Source organism: Haliaeetus leucocephalus, unplaced genomic scaffold (assembly GCF_000737465.1).
Source record: "Haliaeetus leucocephalus isolate CR32 unplaced genomic scaffold, Haliaeetus_leucocephalus-4.0 Scaffold656, whole genome shotgun sequence".
Classification (NCBI taxonomy): Eukaryota; Metazoa; Chordata; class Aves; order Accipitriformes; family Accipitridae; genus Haliaeetus; species Haliaeetus leucocephalus.
The window spans coordinates 667,301-682,278 of NW_010973092.1; the positions used below are offsets into that span (position 1 = coordinate 667,301).

The window sequence follows — 14,978 nt, forward strand, 5'->3', positions numbered from 1 at the left end:
AGATGTTTGGTCTTTTAACAGTTCTTGTTTTGCTTTGGTGGTTTATGAAAAATTAAACAGGATGAAGTCAGGAAATAAAACGCTTGGAAATAAGTGTTCATTAAAACACCTGGTGACTAAGAATATAGCATGGATTAGAAGTCTGGATGCACTACAACCTTAAAGGTGTTTTTCTAATGTTAGTTTTAGAAAATGGACCTTTACCAAGGGGAGAGTAGGGTTGTTGGGAGAGTGAAAGAAGCAAATATCTGGTGTCCCACACACTGTAGTCTTTCACTAGCTTATCAGGGTTGGGATACTTTTTTTCTAAAGCCTTGGGTTCTTGCAATCATGTGGTCATGTTAGGGAAAAAAAAAAATCCCTTGACTTCATGTAAAAAGAGCCCTCGCGGCTGTAGGAAAAAACTCTTGAGAATGACCGTCAAAGGCTCAGTGACTGGGAGACAAATAGAAATGACAGCCAGGCGGGGGGGTCTGTCACAGTTACTGAGCTACCCCAAGCACTCCTCCTCTTTGTGGGTGTCTGGAGCTGCCTGTGCCTGAGTCCAGCCTGCGAAGCCTCGAGCCTGGCCATCCCCTGCTGCGGGCAATGCAGTTTCTGGTGGCACCCAACCAGATGTGATGCTAAATGCTTTGCATGACCATAGCATCCTCTAGTATGACTTGTGTTCTCTGGCCAAGGGATCATTACATCCTCTTTATCACGGAGCAGGGACTGATCCCAGGGGACTTTGGAGGGACGCCAGCCTGGCTATGGTTCTCAGGCTTCTAGGAGAGCTGTCTGCCACCGATGCAGCAGCCAGTTGCCATCTGAAATAGCCTTGCAGAATTCCCTCCTGAGACTGAACATCATCACTTCAGCTTTCTTTGTGGCAAGTGGTGCAAGTCCCCTTTGGGCCCAACACTCCAGCTCTTGAATCGACTGGCATGGGGGACTCCCCTGTGTCCTTCTCTGTGTCTGAGATGGGTTGCTTCTGGATGGGGCAGGGAGGCATCCTCCATGTGAAGGATGTGGAGAGAATTGGTTAATGTTATGTTTTCTTACCTCTGCTGCCTCTGCTCATAATTTATCAGGAAACATGACTGCAGTTCAAGCTTGGCAGGTAGGTTACTTACTGAAGCACTGCAAGGCTTCAGCTAGGCTAGACAAGCAATTAAAGCTGAGCTGATGAATGATCTGATTTGGGCTCCAATTCATTAACTAATCATAAGAAACAAGCAGATAGAAAACAAGCCCAATTCAAGAACTTGTGAGAGGTTCATTAATGGTCCCTCTGTCCCTGTGTGCTGCTTTATGCACTTTTCCAGAGCTCCTTTCCTGCGCTCTGCTGACAAATGCGATGCTCTGGGTGGTCAGAGCCCGGATCAGCCTGCCTGCACACCTTCAGCTGGGTAGGAAGAGAACAAAGTATTTTCATTATAGAAATACATTACACTGCAATACACTGCAATTGTATTTTGAGTTTCCTAATGTTGGGGGTTTTTTGCACTCTGTGCTTCATATGATGGTTTGTGGTAAAAGAGAAGACTGCAGACTTGGTGGTTCAGCAGGGCCAGGGCTCAGACCAGCCTCTCTGCACCATTGAGAGTGCAGAAGGGAGACATCCCTGGGGGTGAAAGGGGTGGCCTTCCTCCATGGGCCTTCCTGGCCAACTTGGGAATGACAAAACGGGGTCCCAATGCTGATGTCTAACCTCTCTTCACTGGGAAAATGGGCTGAAGAGAGTCTGGAGGGTGGGAAGACAGGAGGGAAGTTAAATTTATTTATAAAAAGAACAGAAACCCTTGAAAAGCTCACCCACCTCCATATAAAGCTACCACCCTCCTGCCAACATGTGATGCCTCCCTTTTCATTGCTACCCAATTAAAAAAAAAATTTAAAAAATTGGATGACAGCAGCCAGAAAGGGACAGGGGTTTGGAGCAGATCCTCGTAGAAGATACAGTATGCTTCAGGTGAGCAGGCCAGAGCTGAAACAAAAAATGCAAAGTTTGCTCATGCTTCAAGAACCCAGTGTGGTGATTCTGCTTGCAGAATAAAGGTGGTTAGAGTAATTGTTCCAGAACAGATGTTTTTAGTCTGGTGCACTTAGAGAATTGCTCCCCGACAGACCCAGTCGATATCTTCCCCAGCATGATCGGCTCCTCCATGTAGACAAGGGCCACTTGTTGGGCAATGTCTCACTCAGGGCTCATGACAAAGTTTCAGATTAGCTCCAGGTTTTGCTTTAGTCTGGGCTTTTGGAAGAAAAGGTCTGAGTTCTAGTCCCTCTTCCTTGGGACGTTCCTTGGTGAAATAACACAGTCCAGATGCTTCCTCCTAGGTGTTGCGAGGGGATGAGTGGAGAAGGTGAGGAGGACTTAGCAATTTTGCTCAGTGGGCTGCAGTTTGAAACCAGTGGGCAGGTATGTCTATGGGAACAAGAGGCTTATTAGGGCTGTTGCTTTAAATTACGTCTTGTTTTCAGTTCTCTCTCCCTACATATTTTGAATATATTTAGGGCACTTATCACCATAGCATCAAAGCACTGAAATATCCTGTGCAAGAAACTGAGACATCTGTCCCAAAATAGCTGCCTGCTCTTTTACCAAAGCACCAATTTCACTGTCAGTGCTTCCTTTCCCTGCCGTTACCCGTGACTGTGCATGTGTGTGCACAAGTGTCAGAGCTTTCTCTGCCCCCATCAGCCCAGTGCTGTCACTTGTTTTCATAACACAGTGGGTTAAGGGCCAAGTCCGGGAGAGATTTGTGGTGGTTTTTCGTGTATTTGTCTTAACGCTTCAGTATCGTGTAATGGGCTGAACGGTTTCTCAGGCTTCCCTGGGTGCATGGGTGCTGTGAAACCTTATTGGTGTTTATCTTGATAGGAGAGGATAAGAGGATGGGTTTGTTCCATGAAAGGCAATATTCTGAACTGATAATGTGAGTGGTATCCGGCTGTTGTGAGCCCAGATGTGCAGAAGGACTTTATGGCTTGTTAAGTCTTAAGGCATGCTGAGCACCTTTGGCTTTTCCTGATGTTCTTAGTGTCCCCTGAAGCTCAGTGCATCTGATAAATCTGGCCAAAGGAGGTGCTGTCTTTCCTTGTATCTGGGCTTTGGTGGCAGGATCGAGGCATGAGAAATGGAGCTGCAGTCACTTCTGTCTGTTGCTTTCTGAGCTTTTCATTTTGCAGTCCCAAATTGAGCTTCAGATTCTTCCTTGCTGCCTGGCCTTGCATATCTGCCTCTTGTGGGAAAACCTGCCCCACTTGTACATTAAATTTACAAGGTGACTTACTTCAACGTGCATCTGTCTGAAGTCCCCAGTGAGTTACGGTTCGTTGTTTTCTTTTTGCCCCTCATCTTCAAATGCTTCTCTGCATGCAGATTGCACTGAGCTCCCTCCTGAGCGTTGGCAGTTGTTGATGTGCTCCCTGGTCTGGAGGAATGCTCCTTCTGAGCTCCTGACGAAACTGGCACCGGGGTCTTGCAGGCCAGGGTTAATTGCCGATAACAAGGGAAGATCTTTGATCCAAGCTGCCGCAGAGCCCCTGGCTCATTATCTTGTTCCTGGCTCTCTGGGGACACTGAGCTCTGCTGGGGCCAGGGGGCTGGCGGCTGCCTCTCGCTGTAGAGCATAAAAGCTCGGGATTGGCATTAACTGCCATGTGTGCGCAGGGATCGGCCGTCCCCCTCCCCGGGGCACAGCCCAGCCTGCTCCCAGCTGTATCACCCTGCTCAGTGAGCCTTGGACCTTGGCTCTGTTATATTGGCATGAGATGAGGATACTGGTTTTGGGGGGCAGTAAAACGCAGGAGTTCCCCTTCCTTCCCTACACACACTGTCCCTGCCAAGTATTCAGCTGGGCTTCACGTTTCCTACTGCTCCTTCTCTGCCAGCATTTCCATCTGCATAATTAATTCTTGTGTAGCTCCAACCACCCATGCCACTGTCTTCTATGAGTCTCATGAGAGGTCAGCTGTTGAAATGCATTAGATGCTTCATCGGTGGATTACAGATCGGGTCATACCGTGCTGTCTGTCCTCTTGTTAGCATGCAGTAAGTGATCACATCTGGAGCCAGGCGTGAGCAGGCAGCCCCTCCTTCCCCTCCAAACCAATACTATAAATTACTACCTGTGCTGGTTCTGGATGCACCTAGTGCAATTCTATTTATTTCTGAATGTGCTTGGGAAAAGTGGAGGTGTTCTTGGTTATAGAGCCAACTTATAAGGTTTTCTGGTTTAGTTTTAAAGGAATGAGAGGAGTCTTAAGCAAAGAGCTGGTATGTCCTCTCTGAGATGTTCAACTGTCTTTGAGGTGGCGTTGCTGAGAGTCATGTTCACCCTCTTATTTGCAGCTTGAACCACCTTTTATATCTGGGCAAACTGCACATTTTCAGTTTGTCAGGATTTTTCTGCAGGAGCTTAAATAGTGACAGATAGCACAAGGTGAAGAATTTATCTGTGCCATTGCTGGTTTCTGTGCTACTGAAAATCCCTGCAGGCAGATGCCAGCTTCCTGCTCCACAAAGAAAGAGTCTGAAAGAGTAAAAGAACAGGGGCTGTAGACTAGTAAATTATTTTATCCATTCCCTTTTAGTTCCAGAAGAAAATGTCCTTCTCTGAGGCTGTGCCAGTGCCTCGGAGAGTTTCCGTTGACCAGTGGAGTTAATTTCATGGGTTTTGTATGCAATTAACCAAGGATGTGATTTTACAGCAGTTTTGGATGAAGCACAGCTACCGCTGTTAGGAGATCTAGCGGTCGGTGGTTGTGGCTAGGATGGGAATTGCTGGTCTATAAACCAGCAATAAAAACAAAGTATGAAAAACAAAAGCTGTTGTGCATGGGTTTGCTGGAGAGCGGTCCCAGCTGGCGAGCTGGGCACAGCTCTCTGACTCTGCCTGCTTTTCCGTGGATTCACAGGAGGATGCTTGAAATGGGGTCAGCTGAAAACTGGAGCTGGTGCTGCTGTGGCAGAGGGGTGGTCTGTGGCACGGTGAATGCTGAATTCTGCTTTCTGTTACATAGACAATGTTTCATGCATCTTAATGTAGACTTTATCCTAAGTGGAATTCACGGGTTTTTTACAAAAGCAATATCTGAATTGGTGGGCAGTGGGAAGGAGTTGGAGTGAGCTCATGGACTGCTAGGAGGTAGCTGACAGGTAATTAGAGGAAACCAAGCAATGAGGAGAAGCAAGATTCAATACCCCTGTCTGCAGAGTCTAAGTGACTGCGGTAATGGCATGTCCCTTTCCATTGTCTCTTTCCTCTCCAAATCACCTTTTAAACTGTATTCTGTGTTAAAACTCCTGGAGTAAAACCAAACAGAAAAGCAAGAAAGCAACTAACCTAACAAAAAAATCTGAGTGAACCCCTCTCAAAAGGCAACACGAACCGTCAGCTAGGAACTGACTGATTCTGATTTATGGTTTCTTTATCCTGCAGAAGCAGGAAGGTAATGAACCAGTGTTTTGATCTCTGTGGCCTCTCCTGCAGCAGTGAGATCAAAACAAGCTTAACTATTTCTGATACCTGCACGCTTTCTTCCCCCTCCCGCTCCTCCTCCAGTACCTTACAGGCAGCCTTACACGATGCCAAAGAATGTCAGTTTTGCGGATGCCACAAACCCGCTTCACGTCTCCTGGTGCTCGCAGCAGCCCTACGGCAGCGGGGCTCCTCCAGCTGTGCTTGGCACGGCAGGGGCCAGGACAGGACTCCACCGTGCAGGGAGAGATGCTGTCCTGTCCTGTCCCGTCCCGCTCCCTCAGGAGCAACCCCATTTCTCTGCAAGCTTCAGACTTGCAGGTCCTGAGGGTGCCGGCAGTGGGTAGGTGTGGGGACGTGGGGAATAGCTGCCCCTCGCCACAGGAGCGGGAGCGGTAGATGTGGCAGGCTGGTGCGGGGTCCGGGGTGCTCGCCCCTCGCAGGAGGGAGGAGAGGAGCAGGCGCGTGAAGGAAAGCAAGTGGAGGAGTTACCCTGTCAGTTTGCAGAAACGCTGCTGTAGTTCTTCTTGACAGGGAAGGTCAGCTGCCCGGAGAGGTCCAGTGACAGCGCCTTCGGGTGCAGTGCCCGTCGCTGGTGCAGGGGGCTGGAGCTGGTCCTGGGTGAGTACAGCACCGCCAGCTCGGGGCCTGGCAGGCTGGCTTCTGGCAGGAGAGCCTCTGCTGCGGCCGCCGGCTCCGTCCTGCTGCGTGGCAGGCTCGGGGAGGGCTGCAGGCTGTGCCGCTTGGGCGGCGGGGGGCTGTGGTTCTGGAACCTCACCGTCTTCACTTGCTGCAACGAGAAGGGGACCAGAGTCACAGTGGGAAAAGCGGCCACCCGCCCTCCTTGCTGTGATCTGCCCTGGAGAACCGGGGAGGGTGAGCTGAGGGGGCGGCTGGCTCTTTCCCGGGGGGCAGAGGATGCCTGCGGAGAGTCCCGGCGTGATGTGCAGCTGACAGCGGGTGGGAGAGAGCACCAGGGAACGGCACAGCACGGTGCGGCAGTGCCATCAGCTGTCACGGAGACCTGGGAGAGTTGGTCCGGAGCCATCGCCCGAGTTAGCGGGAGAGAGTGGAGGGGAAGAGCAGGTGGCAGGAGGACACGAGGAGGGAGGGTGGCCTGTCCTGCTGTGCCCCTCACGGAGAGCCTCCGGTTTCTCTCCAGCTGATGATGATCTTAGTGGGAGCTCTGAGGTCGGTTGGGCTTTCAGGGGCTTGTGGAGCAATTTATTCTTTGGGTGCCATGGGAAGGGAAAGCTGTCGCTAGGGCAATTTGCAGAACATTTTTATCTTTATGAAATTTCCCTCTGGCTGCCAGAGGGGAAAGAAATTTCTCTTCCAAATGGCTCACCCAAAGCAACACGAGGGAGATGGCGGGGAGCTCTGTAGAGAGCAGCCTGACATAAGGTCTAACACGCAGGTCTGTGGCGTTTGCTCATTTGCTCCCAAACTCTCAGGGACCTTGGTGGGATTCTTGCCTGGTTAAAGACATCAGAAAAGTCTCAAGATCTGACAGAGACTGAACATTGGTTTACGTGGAAAGAGACCCTGCAGCATCTTGCCTTTCTAAAGGGCTTAATCTGAACGCAGTATTGGCAACACAAATAGCTGATTTCTTAACGCAGGTACCAATCCCAGTGATTTCTGTCAGAAGAAAACCTGGTGAGAATGGAGCGAAGCCCTCAAGGGATTTGGCCCCGGCCAACAGTGGGCTGACAGTGAATGCCAGTCCCAAGAGGACTGGGGGACCCTCGGAAGCAGCAGGTAACCGCTGGCCGTACCTTTTCGGTGCTGTTGCGGGAGGTGTCTGGTTTCACCAGGATGGATGGTGGGGCTGATGCAGGCGGCTTTGGAGCTGCCTCACTCTTTGCCAGAGGGTCTTTGGCATCCAGGATCACCGAGCTGCACACAGAGGGAGTTCTGCTTTCCCCTCCTCTGACCACAAGTGCCGGTGAAGCGTCATGGGAGAAGTTTGGCCTCGTTCCTGCCTCGGCCATGCCAGCTCCAGGAGGGATGCTGTGTGGCTGGGGGCTGACATGCTGATAAAGCTGAAGCTGCTGAGGTCTCATCGCAGCCGTGGGAGGACGCCTGAGGGAGCCAGCAACCTGCACGGGGGTCCCTGCCTGCCCCGGCCTCTGCAGAGATCCATCTGGGGAGCAAGAACCATTTGAAAAGAAGTCAGTCAGCCGGAATACAAAATGGTAGAGACGAAGCAAAGAGGCAGAAGTGAGCAGCGATTACAGCCCTGCACTAACAGCCCTGTTCACAGGGATGCTGTGGGGTCATAGCTCCCAGGGATTGCCACGCATCTACCCCCATGCACGAGCACTGGTGTGCAGTAACGCTGCCTGCCTTCATAGCCTCTCCTCTGCGGGCAGCTGCTCCGCTGGCAAGGCCAACAAGCTGAAACCCTCAATCCTCCTGTATTTGCACAACAACTCATGCCACAGAAATTCTTCTGTTTTGGATAGGACCGATCTGGTTTTTGAAAGCTTGCCCTGCTGTCTCCTAGACTGTAAATACTCTTGGTGCAAACGCTGAAACGCATTAACCCCAAATATCAGGTTGCACAGCCTCAGCGTGACAACGGTTGGGATTTTCCTGCCCAGCTGCCAGGCTGAGGAGTCGTGGCACCACTGCTCTGCTCGGCTGGCTGCCTGGGGGAAGCACTGTGATGAGTGGGTAGGACCAGGCGCAGCCGCACCGGGAAGGGGTGAGGGGGGTAACCGTGTTGGGTGACATGTCTGCCACCAGCATGTGCTGCAGGGGAGCAGAAATCACCCCCATGAGCAGAAAACCTCCCCTGGGAGCCCCTAGGGAACACCTCTGGTGATGGGGTCCTCAAGGGGCCCGGGGAGCTCCCTGCGCCCTCCCCACGGTTTCTTTGCCAGGAGGAGCCCTGTGCCGGAGCCCGGCCGTCAGCCCTCGCCGTCCCGTGCTCTTTGTTGTTGCTGTTTGGCTGCTCCATCCCATAGCTGCTTTCCCATCTGTGGCGCGGGAAGTCACACGCTTTATTTCTTCTGCAGTTTCTCGCTGTTTGCAAGATTGATTTTTTTTTTTTTTTTTTTTTTTTAACAGAGCCACCACAGGGGAATGAGTCCTTTACAGTAAAACAACTCTTAAGATAAATCCAATTTCAAGTCTAAAACCACTGACAATGGCCCTTGCAAACATGCCTCCCCCCTGCCACGGGCACTGCCTGCCTCCAGCAGCAGCTCCGCCTGCGAGCGCTGGGAGAACACCACTTAGTTGCCCAAATACACTTGGAAATGTATTCCAAAACAGCATGTATGGGCTGAAGATAAATGTTGCCAGCCTTGTTGGAAAGAATATAACCAACTGAGCTCTGCATAAACCTTCACAAAGGGTTTTTCTGTGCCGAGTCAAAAAACTGAGGATTACTAAAATAATCACAGCTGGGGAAAGCCAGTGGTGTGGGACTCCGGGCTCCTCTGCCAGCCTTGCGGGAGGTGTTCACTAAGGCTCCCTCTCCCTGCCCTCCGTCCTTGGGAGGGGTATTTCCTACAGCCCTGGGCATGTGTGAATGAGAAGCACGTTTTGGATCTTTGCGGAGGAGGAGAAGAAAAATAGAGCTGAAATGGAGGTTTTTTCCCCTCTAGCTCTCTGCTATATCAAGGCTTTTGACTTCATGATTTCACTGGGTAACTCCTGCTTCTTTTTTACTTTGTGAAGTATCCTTTCTCACCTTCAGGCTATTCCTGATTTTATGCATCTGAGATATTTCCAAGCTGAGTATTTTTTTCTCCTGAAATAGAAGTTACTCTATTCTTTTGATCATCCTCCTGCATACTTTTCCTGATTTTACTATATTCTTTTTGAGTTACCAGAAATATGTGTTCAGGATATGAGTTAACCAGAACTCCCCAGTGGCACAGCTGAGTTTTACTCTCTTGTTCTGAGTTCCTTTCCTAATAATTCCTAATAATACTCTAAATGAACCTTTTTAAAAATTGCTTCTGAGCATGGAGTTGGAGCTCTCTGAGCTGTCTGTGATGATTCCAAAACCTCTCTTCAGAGTGACAAAAGCTAATTTAGGGCCCAAGGTTGTGTGTGTAGAATTAGGGCTTATTTCTCCCCATATCTGTGTATTGACATTTCAGCTACTGTTTTGGTGCCCTTTTGCTGGCTGGTGTAGATTTCAAAGGTTGGATTTGCTGATTCACATTTTCCAAGATCACTGCAGAAGTCCCTTACAGAGACTCATAATACTGTCTTGGTACAGTTCATGTTTACCTTGCTGGAGTTTGTATTTCATTCTCTTTGTTTGCTACATAAGGACACTTTTACTTCTAATGGCCTACCTTACTCTACTGTTTAAATGTTTTTGGTTAACCAGTGCATGCTGAGCCACATTCCTGTGCCTGTTGAGGACACGGTCATCAGCTGCTTCCCCAGAAGCCAGCCGTGCCATGCTCCAGTGCGGTGTGGTGCCAGTCGGTACAGGGGAGCCAGCTGGCATCGCCCCAGCGCTTCGTTTCTGCCTTTGCAGGGGATTAACCCCCCATGGCATTTCAGCCCCCTCCCCTGCCAGCCTAGAGGGTTAATCCACAGAGGTCTGGGCAGACTTTTGCTATGCTCAATCTAGTAAATCGAATTTTCCTTCATGTGCGGCCGCTTGCCCAGTGGCAGGATAACACTGCCTGTCCTTGGCACTGCAGCCCAGCTGCCAGGAGTCAGACCCCTTGGAAAGACCCTTCCCAGGAGCCTGTTTCACAAAGGGGGGTGCAGGTGGGCGACAGCACGGTCACTCCGTGTCTGCAAACCCGGCGTGTCAGCCAGGGCCGCCTGCCCCCCCGCCCCAGCTCTCCCGTGGGTGAGAGGAGATGCTGTGAGTGCCCCAGGGAACAGACGGTCTCTGCTCGCGTAGTGCTCATCGCGAAGTGCTCATCGCGAAGTGCTCAGCCTGACGCAGGAGCCCAGCCCTGGTGGGGACCACTCGGGAGAGCTGCCGTTCTCCGGGCAATGTTCACTTCTTTTTTACAGCTCTGGTGCTAATTGCGGGCAGCCAGTATGGTTTGGGGGGGATGCATCTGGCTTCTCCCTCCCATAGACACCCCCCCGAAGCACTTACTCTTCCTCGTACTGCCACGTCCACGCCGCAGTGATGCCTGTCCCGAGGCCGCTGCAACCGCGTTCCTCCCAGGCGAGGTGATGGGCACGGGCAGCAGCGCCGGTTTAAAGGGTCTGCTTTGTCTCGGGCCGTTTTCTGAGATGCTCCCTTGGGAGGAGAGTGAGGAGGTTGATAGTGTCCATGAGGCGTACAGGGAAGGCATCTTTGAGTCAGAAAGATTAGATTTCCTGTTTGAAATGGAAAAGAAAGTAAGCTGAGACTAGACTTATGGTTTTGTAAGGAAAGCAGGAGTTTGCCCAAAAGGGAACTTAATGGTTTTAATGGGCCTGTACTGCTCCCAAGTCAGGGCTTTGGTGGGAAATGCTATGGATGATACAGTTAGTTCAGGTTTCTGATTCCATTATAACAAGGGCTTTCATCTTCCTGCACCTGCTTTATAAGAAACTATTCCCAAACAGGGTTAGGATTCATTACAGTAACCCCATGGCATTGCAAAAGGGACCTCCAGCCACCAGCCCTCCCCCTGTAATTTGCCCAGGCATGCTCCCTCCATCATGTAGAGCTGGGGTTTGTCCTGCTCCCTGTGTGCTGAACAAAGCAGGGGCTGCTCTGGCTCCTCCAACACTGTTCTCCAAGTGCAGCTGCTGGTGTCTGTTATCCACGGTGGTCGGGCACAGGCAGGGACCACCACGCTCCTGCATCTGCTGAAGCTTTACAGTGCCTACGGTGCCACGGGGCAGCACGTCCCATTCATGGTCTGAATGGCTCCTCTTCCTCCTTGTGTCTGGGTGACCTGAGAATCCCACGCAACGCGACCGGACTGGTTTTGTTTGGATGCAAAAGCAAGCTTGTATAGCCTACCCCTTCCCTGCACGGGAGCGTGCTGGATGGCACCATCGCCGGAGCTGGAAGAGGCACCTCTCAGCGCAGGGGCAGGGCAGGTCCGGAGGACCGGGCAGAGGCAGCGTTTGTGCTCCTGTCGCCTGGCTCTAGCTTCCCCCTGCTGTTTGGGCAGCTCTCCCGTGTACAGCAGCTACCTTGGATTATCTTCCTCCCCTCCCTCCCCTAGAGAGGTCATCTTCGTACTTTCACCTGAAGCCACCGAATTGCCAAAAAACCTGTCAACATTCCCCACCAGCACGCTGGCCGAATATTGCTCCAGATTCCTTGAGAGAGTGGGCCATGATGAAGTCCCTTTGCTAACTCCTCAGAGGAAGAAAAAATCATTCCTCTGACTCTTCTTTACCTTTTTGGGGGGGTGGAGGAATGATTTATGGTTTAATAACTGAGCAGTGATTCATAAAATAACTTGGGCATCAATTTATTATGAAGAAATTTCCTAAGAAGGATAGAATAGCAGCTCCAAAACCAGCGCTTATGGTTGAAGCGCTTTATGAGGCTATTTAGGGTGTCTGGACTGTGCTCTTGATTATTTGTTTGTTCTGTTTATCGGTGAGGTGGGGCCGCGGTGTTATCAGAGGCTATATGGTGAAGAAATGAGCTGGAGAGACAAAGACTAATCACCAGCGCTCCTGAATGCGGGGAGGGTGCAGGGGGGCAGCACTGGGACCTCCAGCCTGAACTGAGCGATCTGGCAGAATAAAATATAAGCAGGGAAAGAAACAAGGCAGAGAGAAACCAAATGGTGGCGGGAGGACCTGGGAGTGTAAGGTGAATTTTTGATGTGTCGCTAGAAGGCTTTCAGGGAGGCAGAGGCTGAGATGCCCCCGATCGTCCCTCGGTGCAGTCCTTTAACCCTGCGCGGGGGCACGGGCAGGCGGGCGTGCGTGGACCGCAGCTGCCCCTCCGAGCAGAGCTCCCTGCGCCCATCCTTCCCCATCCCTGCTCCCGCAGATGGGGCTGGACCGTTGCAGTGAGTTTCCAGATGTGGAAACCCTTCTCCAAATAACAAAATCACAGTCCTGGGAGAGGTGTCCTGACTTATCCCCACTTTTTATTTGCAGAAGCAGAGCACTACATTTCTAAGCTGTTCTTTGTTTCTCTGCCTAACTTGAGTGTATTTCAGGGGAACTAAGGGCACAGGCAATTTTTTTTTTCTCTTCTCCTAAATTGTATATTTCAATTATTGCTCTTTCTAATGCATGCTTGTTTAGCTAGATCAATGGCGTCCAGTGCTTAAATGCCTGCTCTAAAGACAGTATTTTGACTCTAAAAGAGCCTTCAGCTTGTGGTTTCCCTTCTGGCAGGGGAAAAAAAAAAAAAGATGGGAGTCATCCAAAAGGAATAAAGGCGAGTCCGAGCACAGACATGCTGCCGTTCATCCTGGCTCCCAGACTCACTCATCAAAATGTGCCGGTTGTGTCACCTACAGGTCTCTGCCAAAGCTCCTGGACTGAAACAGTCATGGGAGAAGCTGCTGATGTCTCTGTGAACGTCCCAGGTTTAAAACAAGCGGATGAAGGCTGATATCACGCTGTTTGCTCATCCAGACTGTGTGCCCCCTTTGAGGAGAACGTTGCCAGCCCCCTCCGCTCCCTGACTTCTCCCTGCTATGGCACCGGCTGTTGGAGGGAGATGCGATTCCCACGTGGTGCGTGTGGCTGAGTCGGTACATGGAAGAATAAAAGGAGTGAGACCTGCCAGGTGTCATCCTGCCCAGGCAAGGAATCCCTGGCCTTTGTTAGTACTGCAGGAATCCCTTGCAGTGATTTTTCTGTGGGAACGAGAAGACCCCAAGTCCTACATGTTACCCGCTCCCCTCGCTGTATGTTTTTGTTTCATGTAAGAAAAACCAGACCTGAAGAGAGGAGCGACGTAGTTGCTGGGGAAGATGCCCACTCTCCCCGTGACGAGGGACATGCCCCGCAGCCAGCCGTCGTGGTCTTTCCCAAAGACGCGGACCCCTTCTCCCTTCTGCAGCTCCAGCTCATCTGGTCCGTGAGCCATGTAGGAATTGAGAGCCACGCACCTGGAGAGGAAGGGGAGATGAGGGGGAGGGAAGGCAGTAACTGCCCCCATGCAGTGCGGCTGGAGCACATGCTGAAGCTCCTGGCTTTGTGCTGAACAACTGGTGCTGCTGGCTTTGGGTGAGCAGCGGCTCTTTGCCTGAAGCCTCTTCAAGCAGCACTCACATCAAATATTTGGGTGCTGCCGTTATTGTGGAGAGAACTCGCAGGGAAGAAGTGGCCTGTAACTTCAGGCCAAAGGGGATATGAATAAAAGAAGAGCCAACAGGAACAAAGCAGATCCTGTCAATGGGTTCTGTCCCAGAAGTGCCAGCTAAGCCAGCCAAGGGCGACAAGCGTTAGGGAGGAGAGAGCTGCTCTTCTCCACCTCACACAGCGAGCGCTCCAGTGAAATAACTGATTAAGGGCTAATGTGTGCCTGTCCTAAGGCAAAGCAGCATGAAAGAGTGCAGGTACGACGCTCTGTCCGAGCGATAGCATCAAGAATACATTCTGCCTTTGAAGTACATGGTGAGCCAGAGGCCTTGCATCTGCTTGCCTTGAGCATCATCTGGAGGTGTTCAGAGGCGAGGGGAGGAGCACCGCTCATACAGCAACACGCGCGTTAACCCCATCTTCCGCCCTTTCCTCGTTCTCCTGTGACTGGACCCCTGCAGAGGCTAACACGGGGACTTCAGTCGCTGCCACCGGGGGCCTCTGAGAATAAAGTGGACAAAGGAGGAGGTACATGGCTCTGCTCTGGGCTAGTGAGGAAACCGGACTAGAAATTAATTTGAGATCCCCTCTAGACCTCTCTCCCGTGATTCTGGGGCTATGACTAGGCGACGAAGCTCTGTTCTCTATAGTGAACCACAGGTGACCACACAACAAAACAGGAGGAAAAGAAAATGGCATATTTTTCAAAACTTTCCCCATTTGTTCTTTAAAGAACTTTAATTTGTCTCTAGTGTAACACATTTAATTGCATTGTTGTTGTTTTTTCCAAGGGGAATGTGATCTGCTCCCAAATATTAATGAGTTACAGACCAATACAGCAATTGTCAGATATTATTTAAAAAAAATAGAAACAACAGACTAGTTGTGTACATAGTCAAGGACTATCCCCTAACTTTTTAAAAAGGTTTTTCTCTCCTTGTTGTTCAGAACAATCACTTGAAAGTTTGACTTGGAAGGCCTGTCTTTTTACAAAATGACTTCTGTTACTTGCACAGACCAGGCGAGGTTCAATTTAAGGGTGTTCTAATTCTGCAGTGGTTTATTACTTTATACAGGATTCATCCTGAAGGGCAGGAAATGCAGATACTGGTTTGATATTGTAGGGTTGAAAAAGGAGCTGTGCAAAATGGGCAGCTGACTGAACACTTTAATACTATCCTCATTCTGCAATGAGGTCTTGGGAGTTTTCTTGCACTTAGGATTAAGTGTGTGCAATAGTCTTGGATGACCTATGCTAATGCATGGAAGTAGCAAACATCATGAGCGTAGTACAGATTT

At 50.6% G+C, this 14,978-nt stretch overlaps 1 protein-coding gene across 1 annotated transcript in view; it reads right to left on the minus strand.

Annotated features, from left to right (window-relative positions):
- Window positions 1-5,964: 5,964 nt before the first annotated feature.
- The window catches only part of SH3RF2 (SH3 domain containing ring finger 2), a 43,765-nt gene continuing 34,751 nt past the window's right edge, over window positions 5,965-14,978 (minus strand). Inside the window, 4 exon segments of the mRNA XM_010578782.1 lie at window positions 5,965-6,258; window positions 7,247-7,614; window positions 10,558-10,784; window positions 13,316-13,486. Of these exon segments, the coding sequence (XP_010577084.1) occupies window positions 5,965-6,258; window positions 7,247-7,614; window positions 10,558-10,784; window positions 13,316-13,486 (1,060 nt within the window).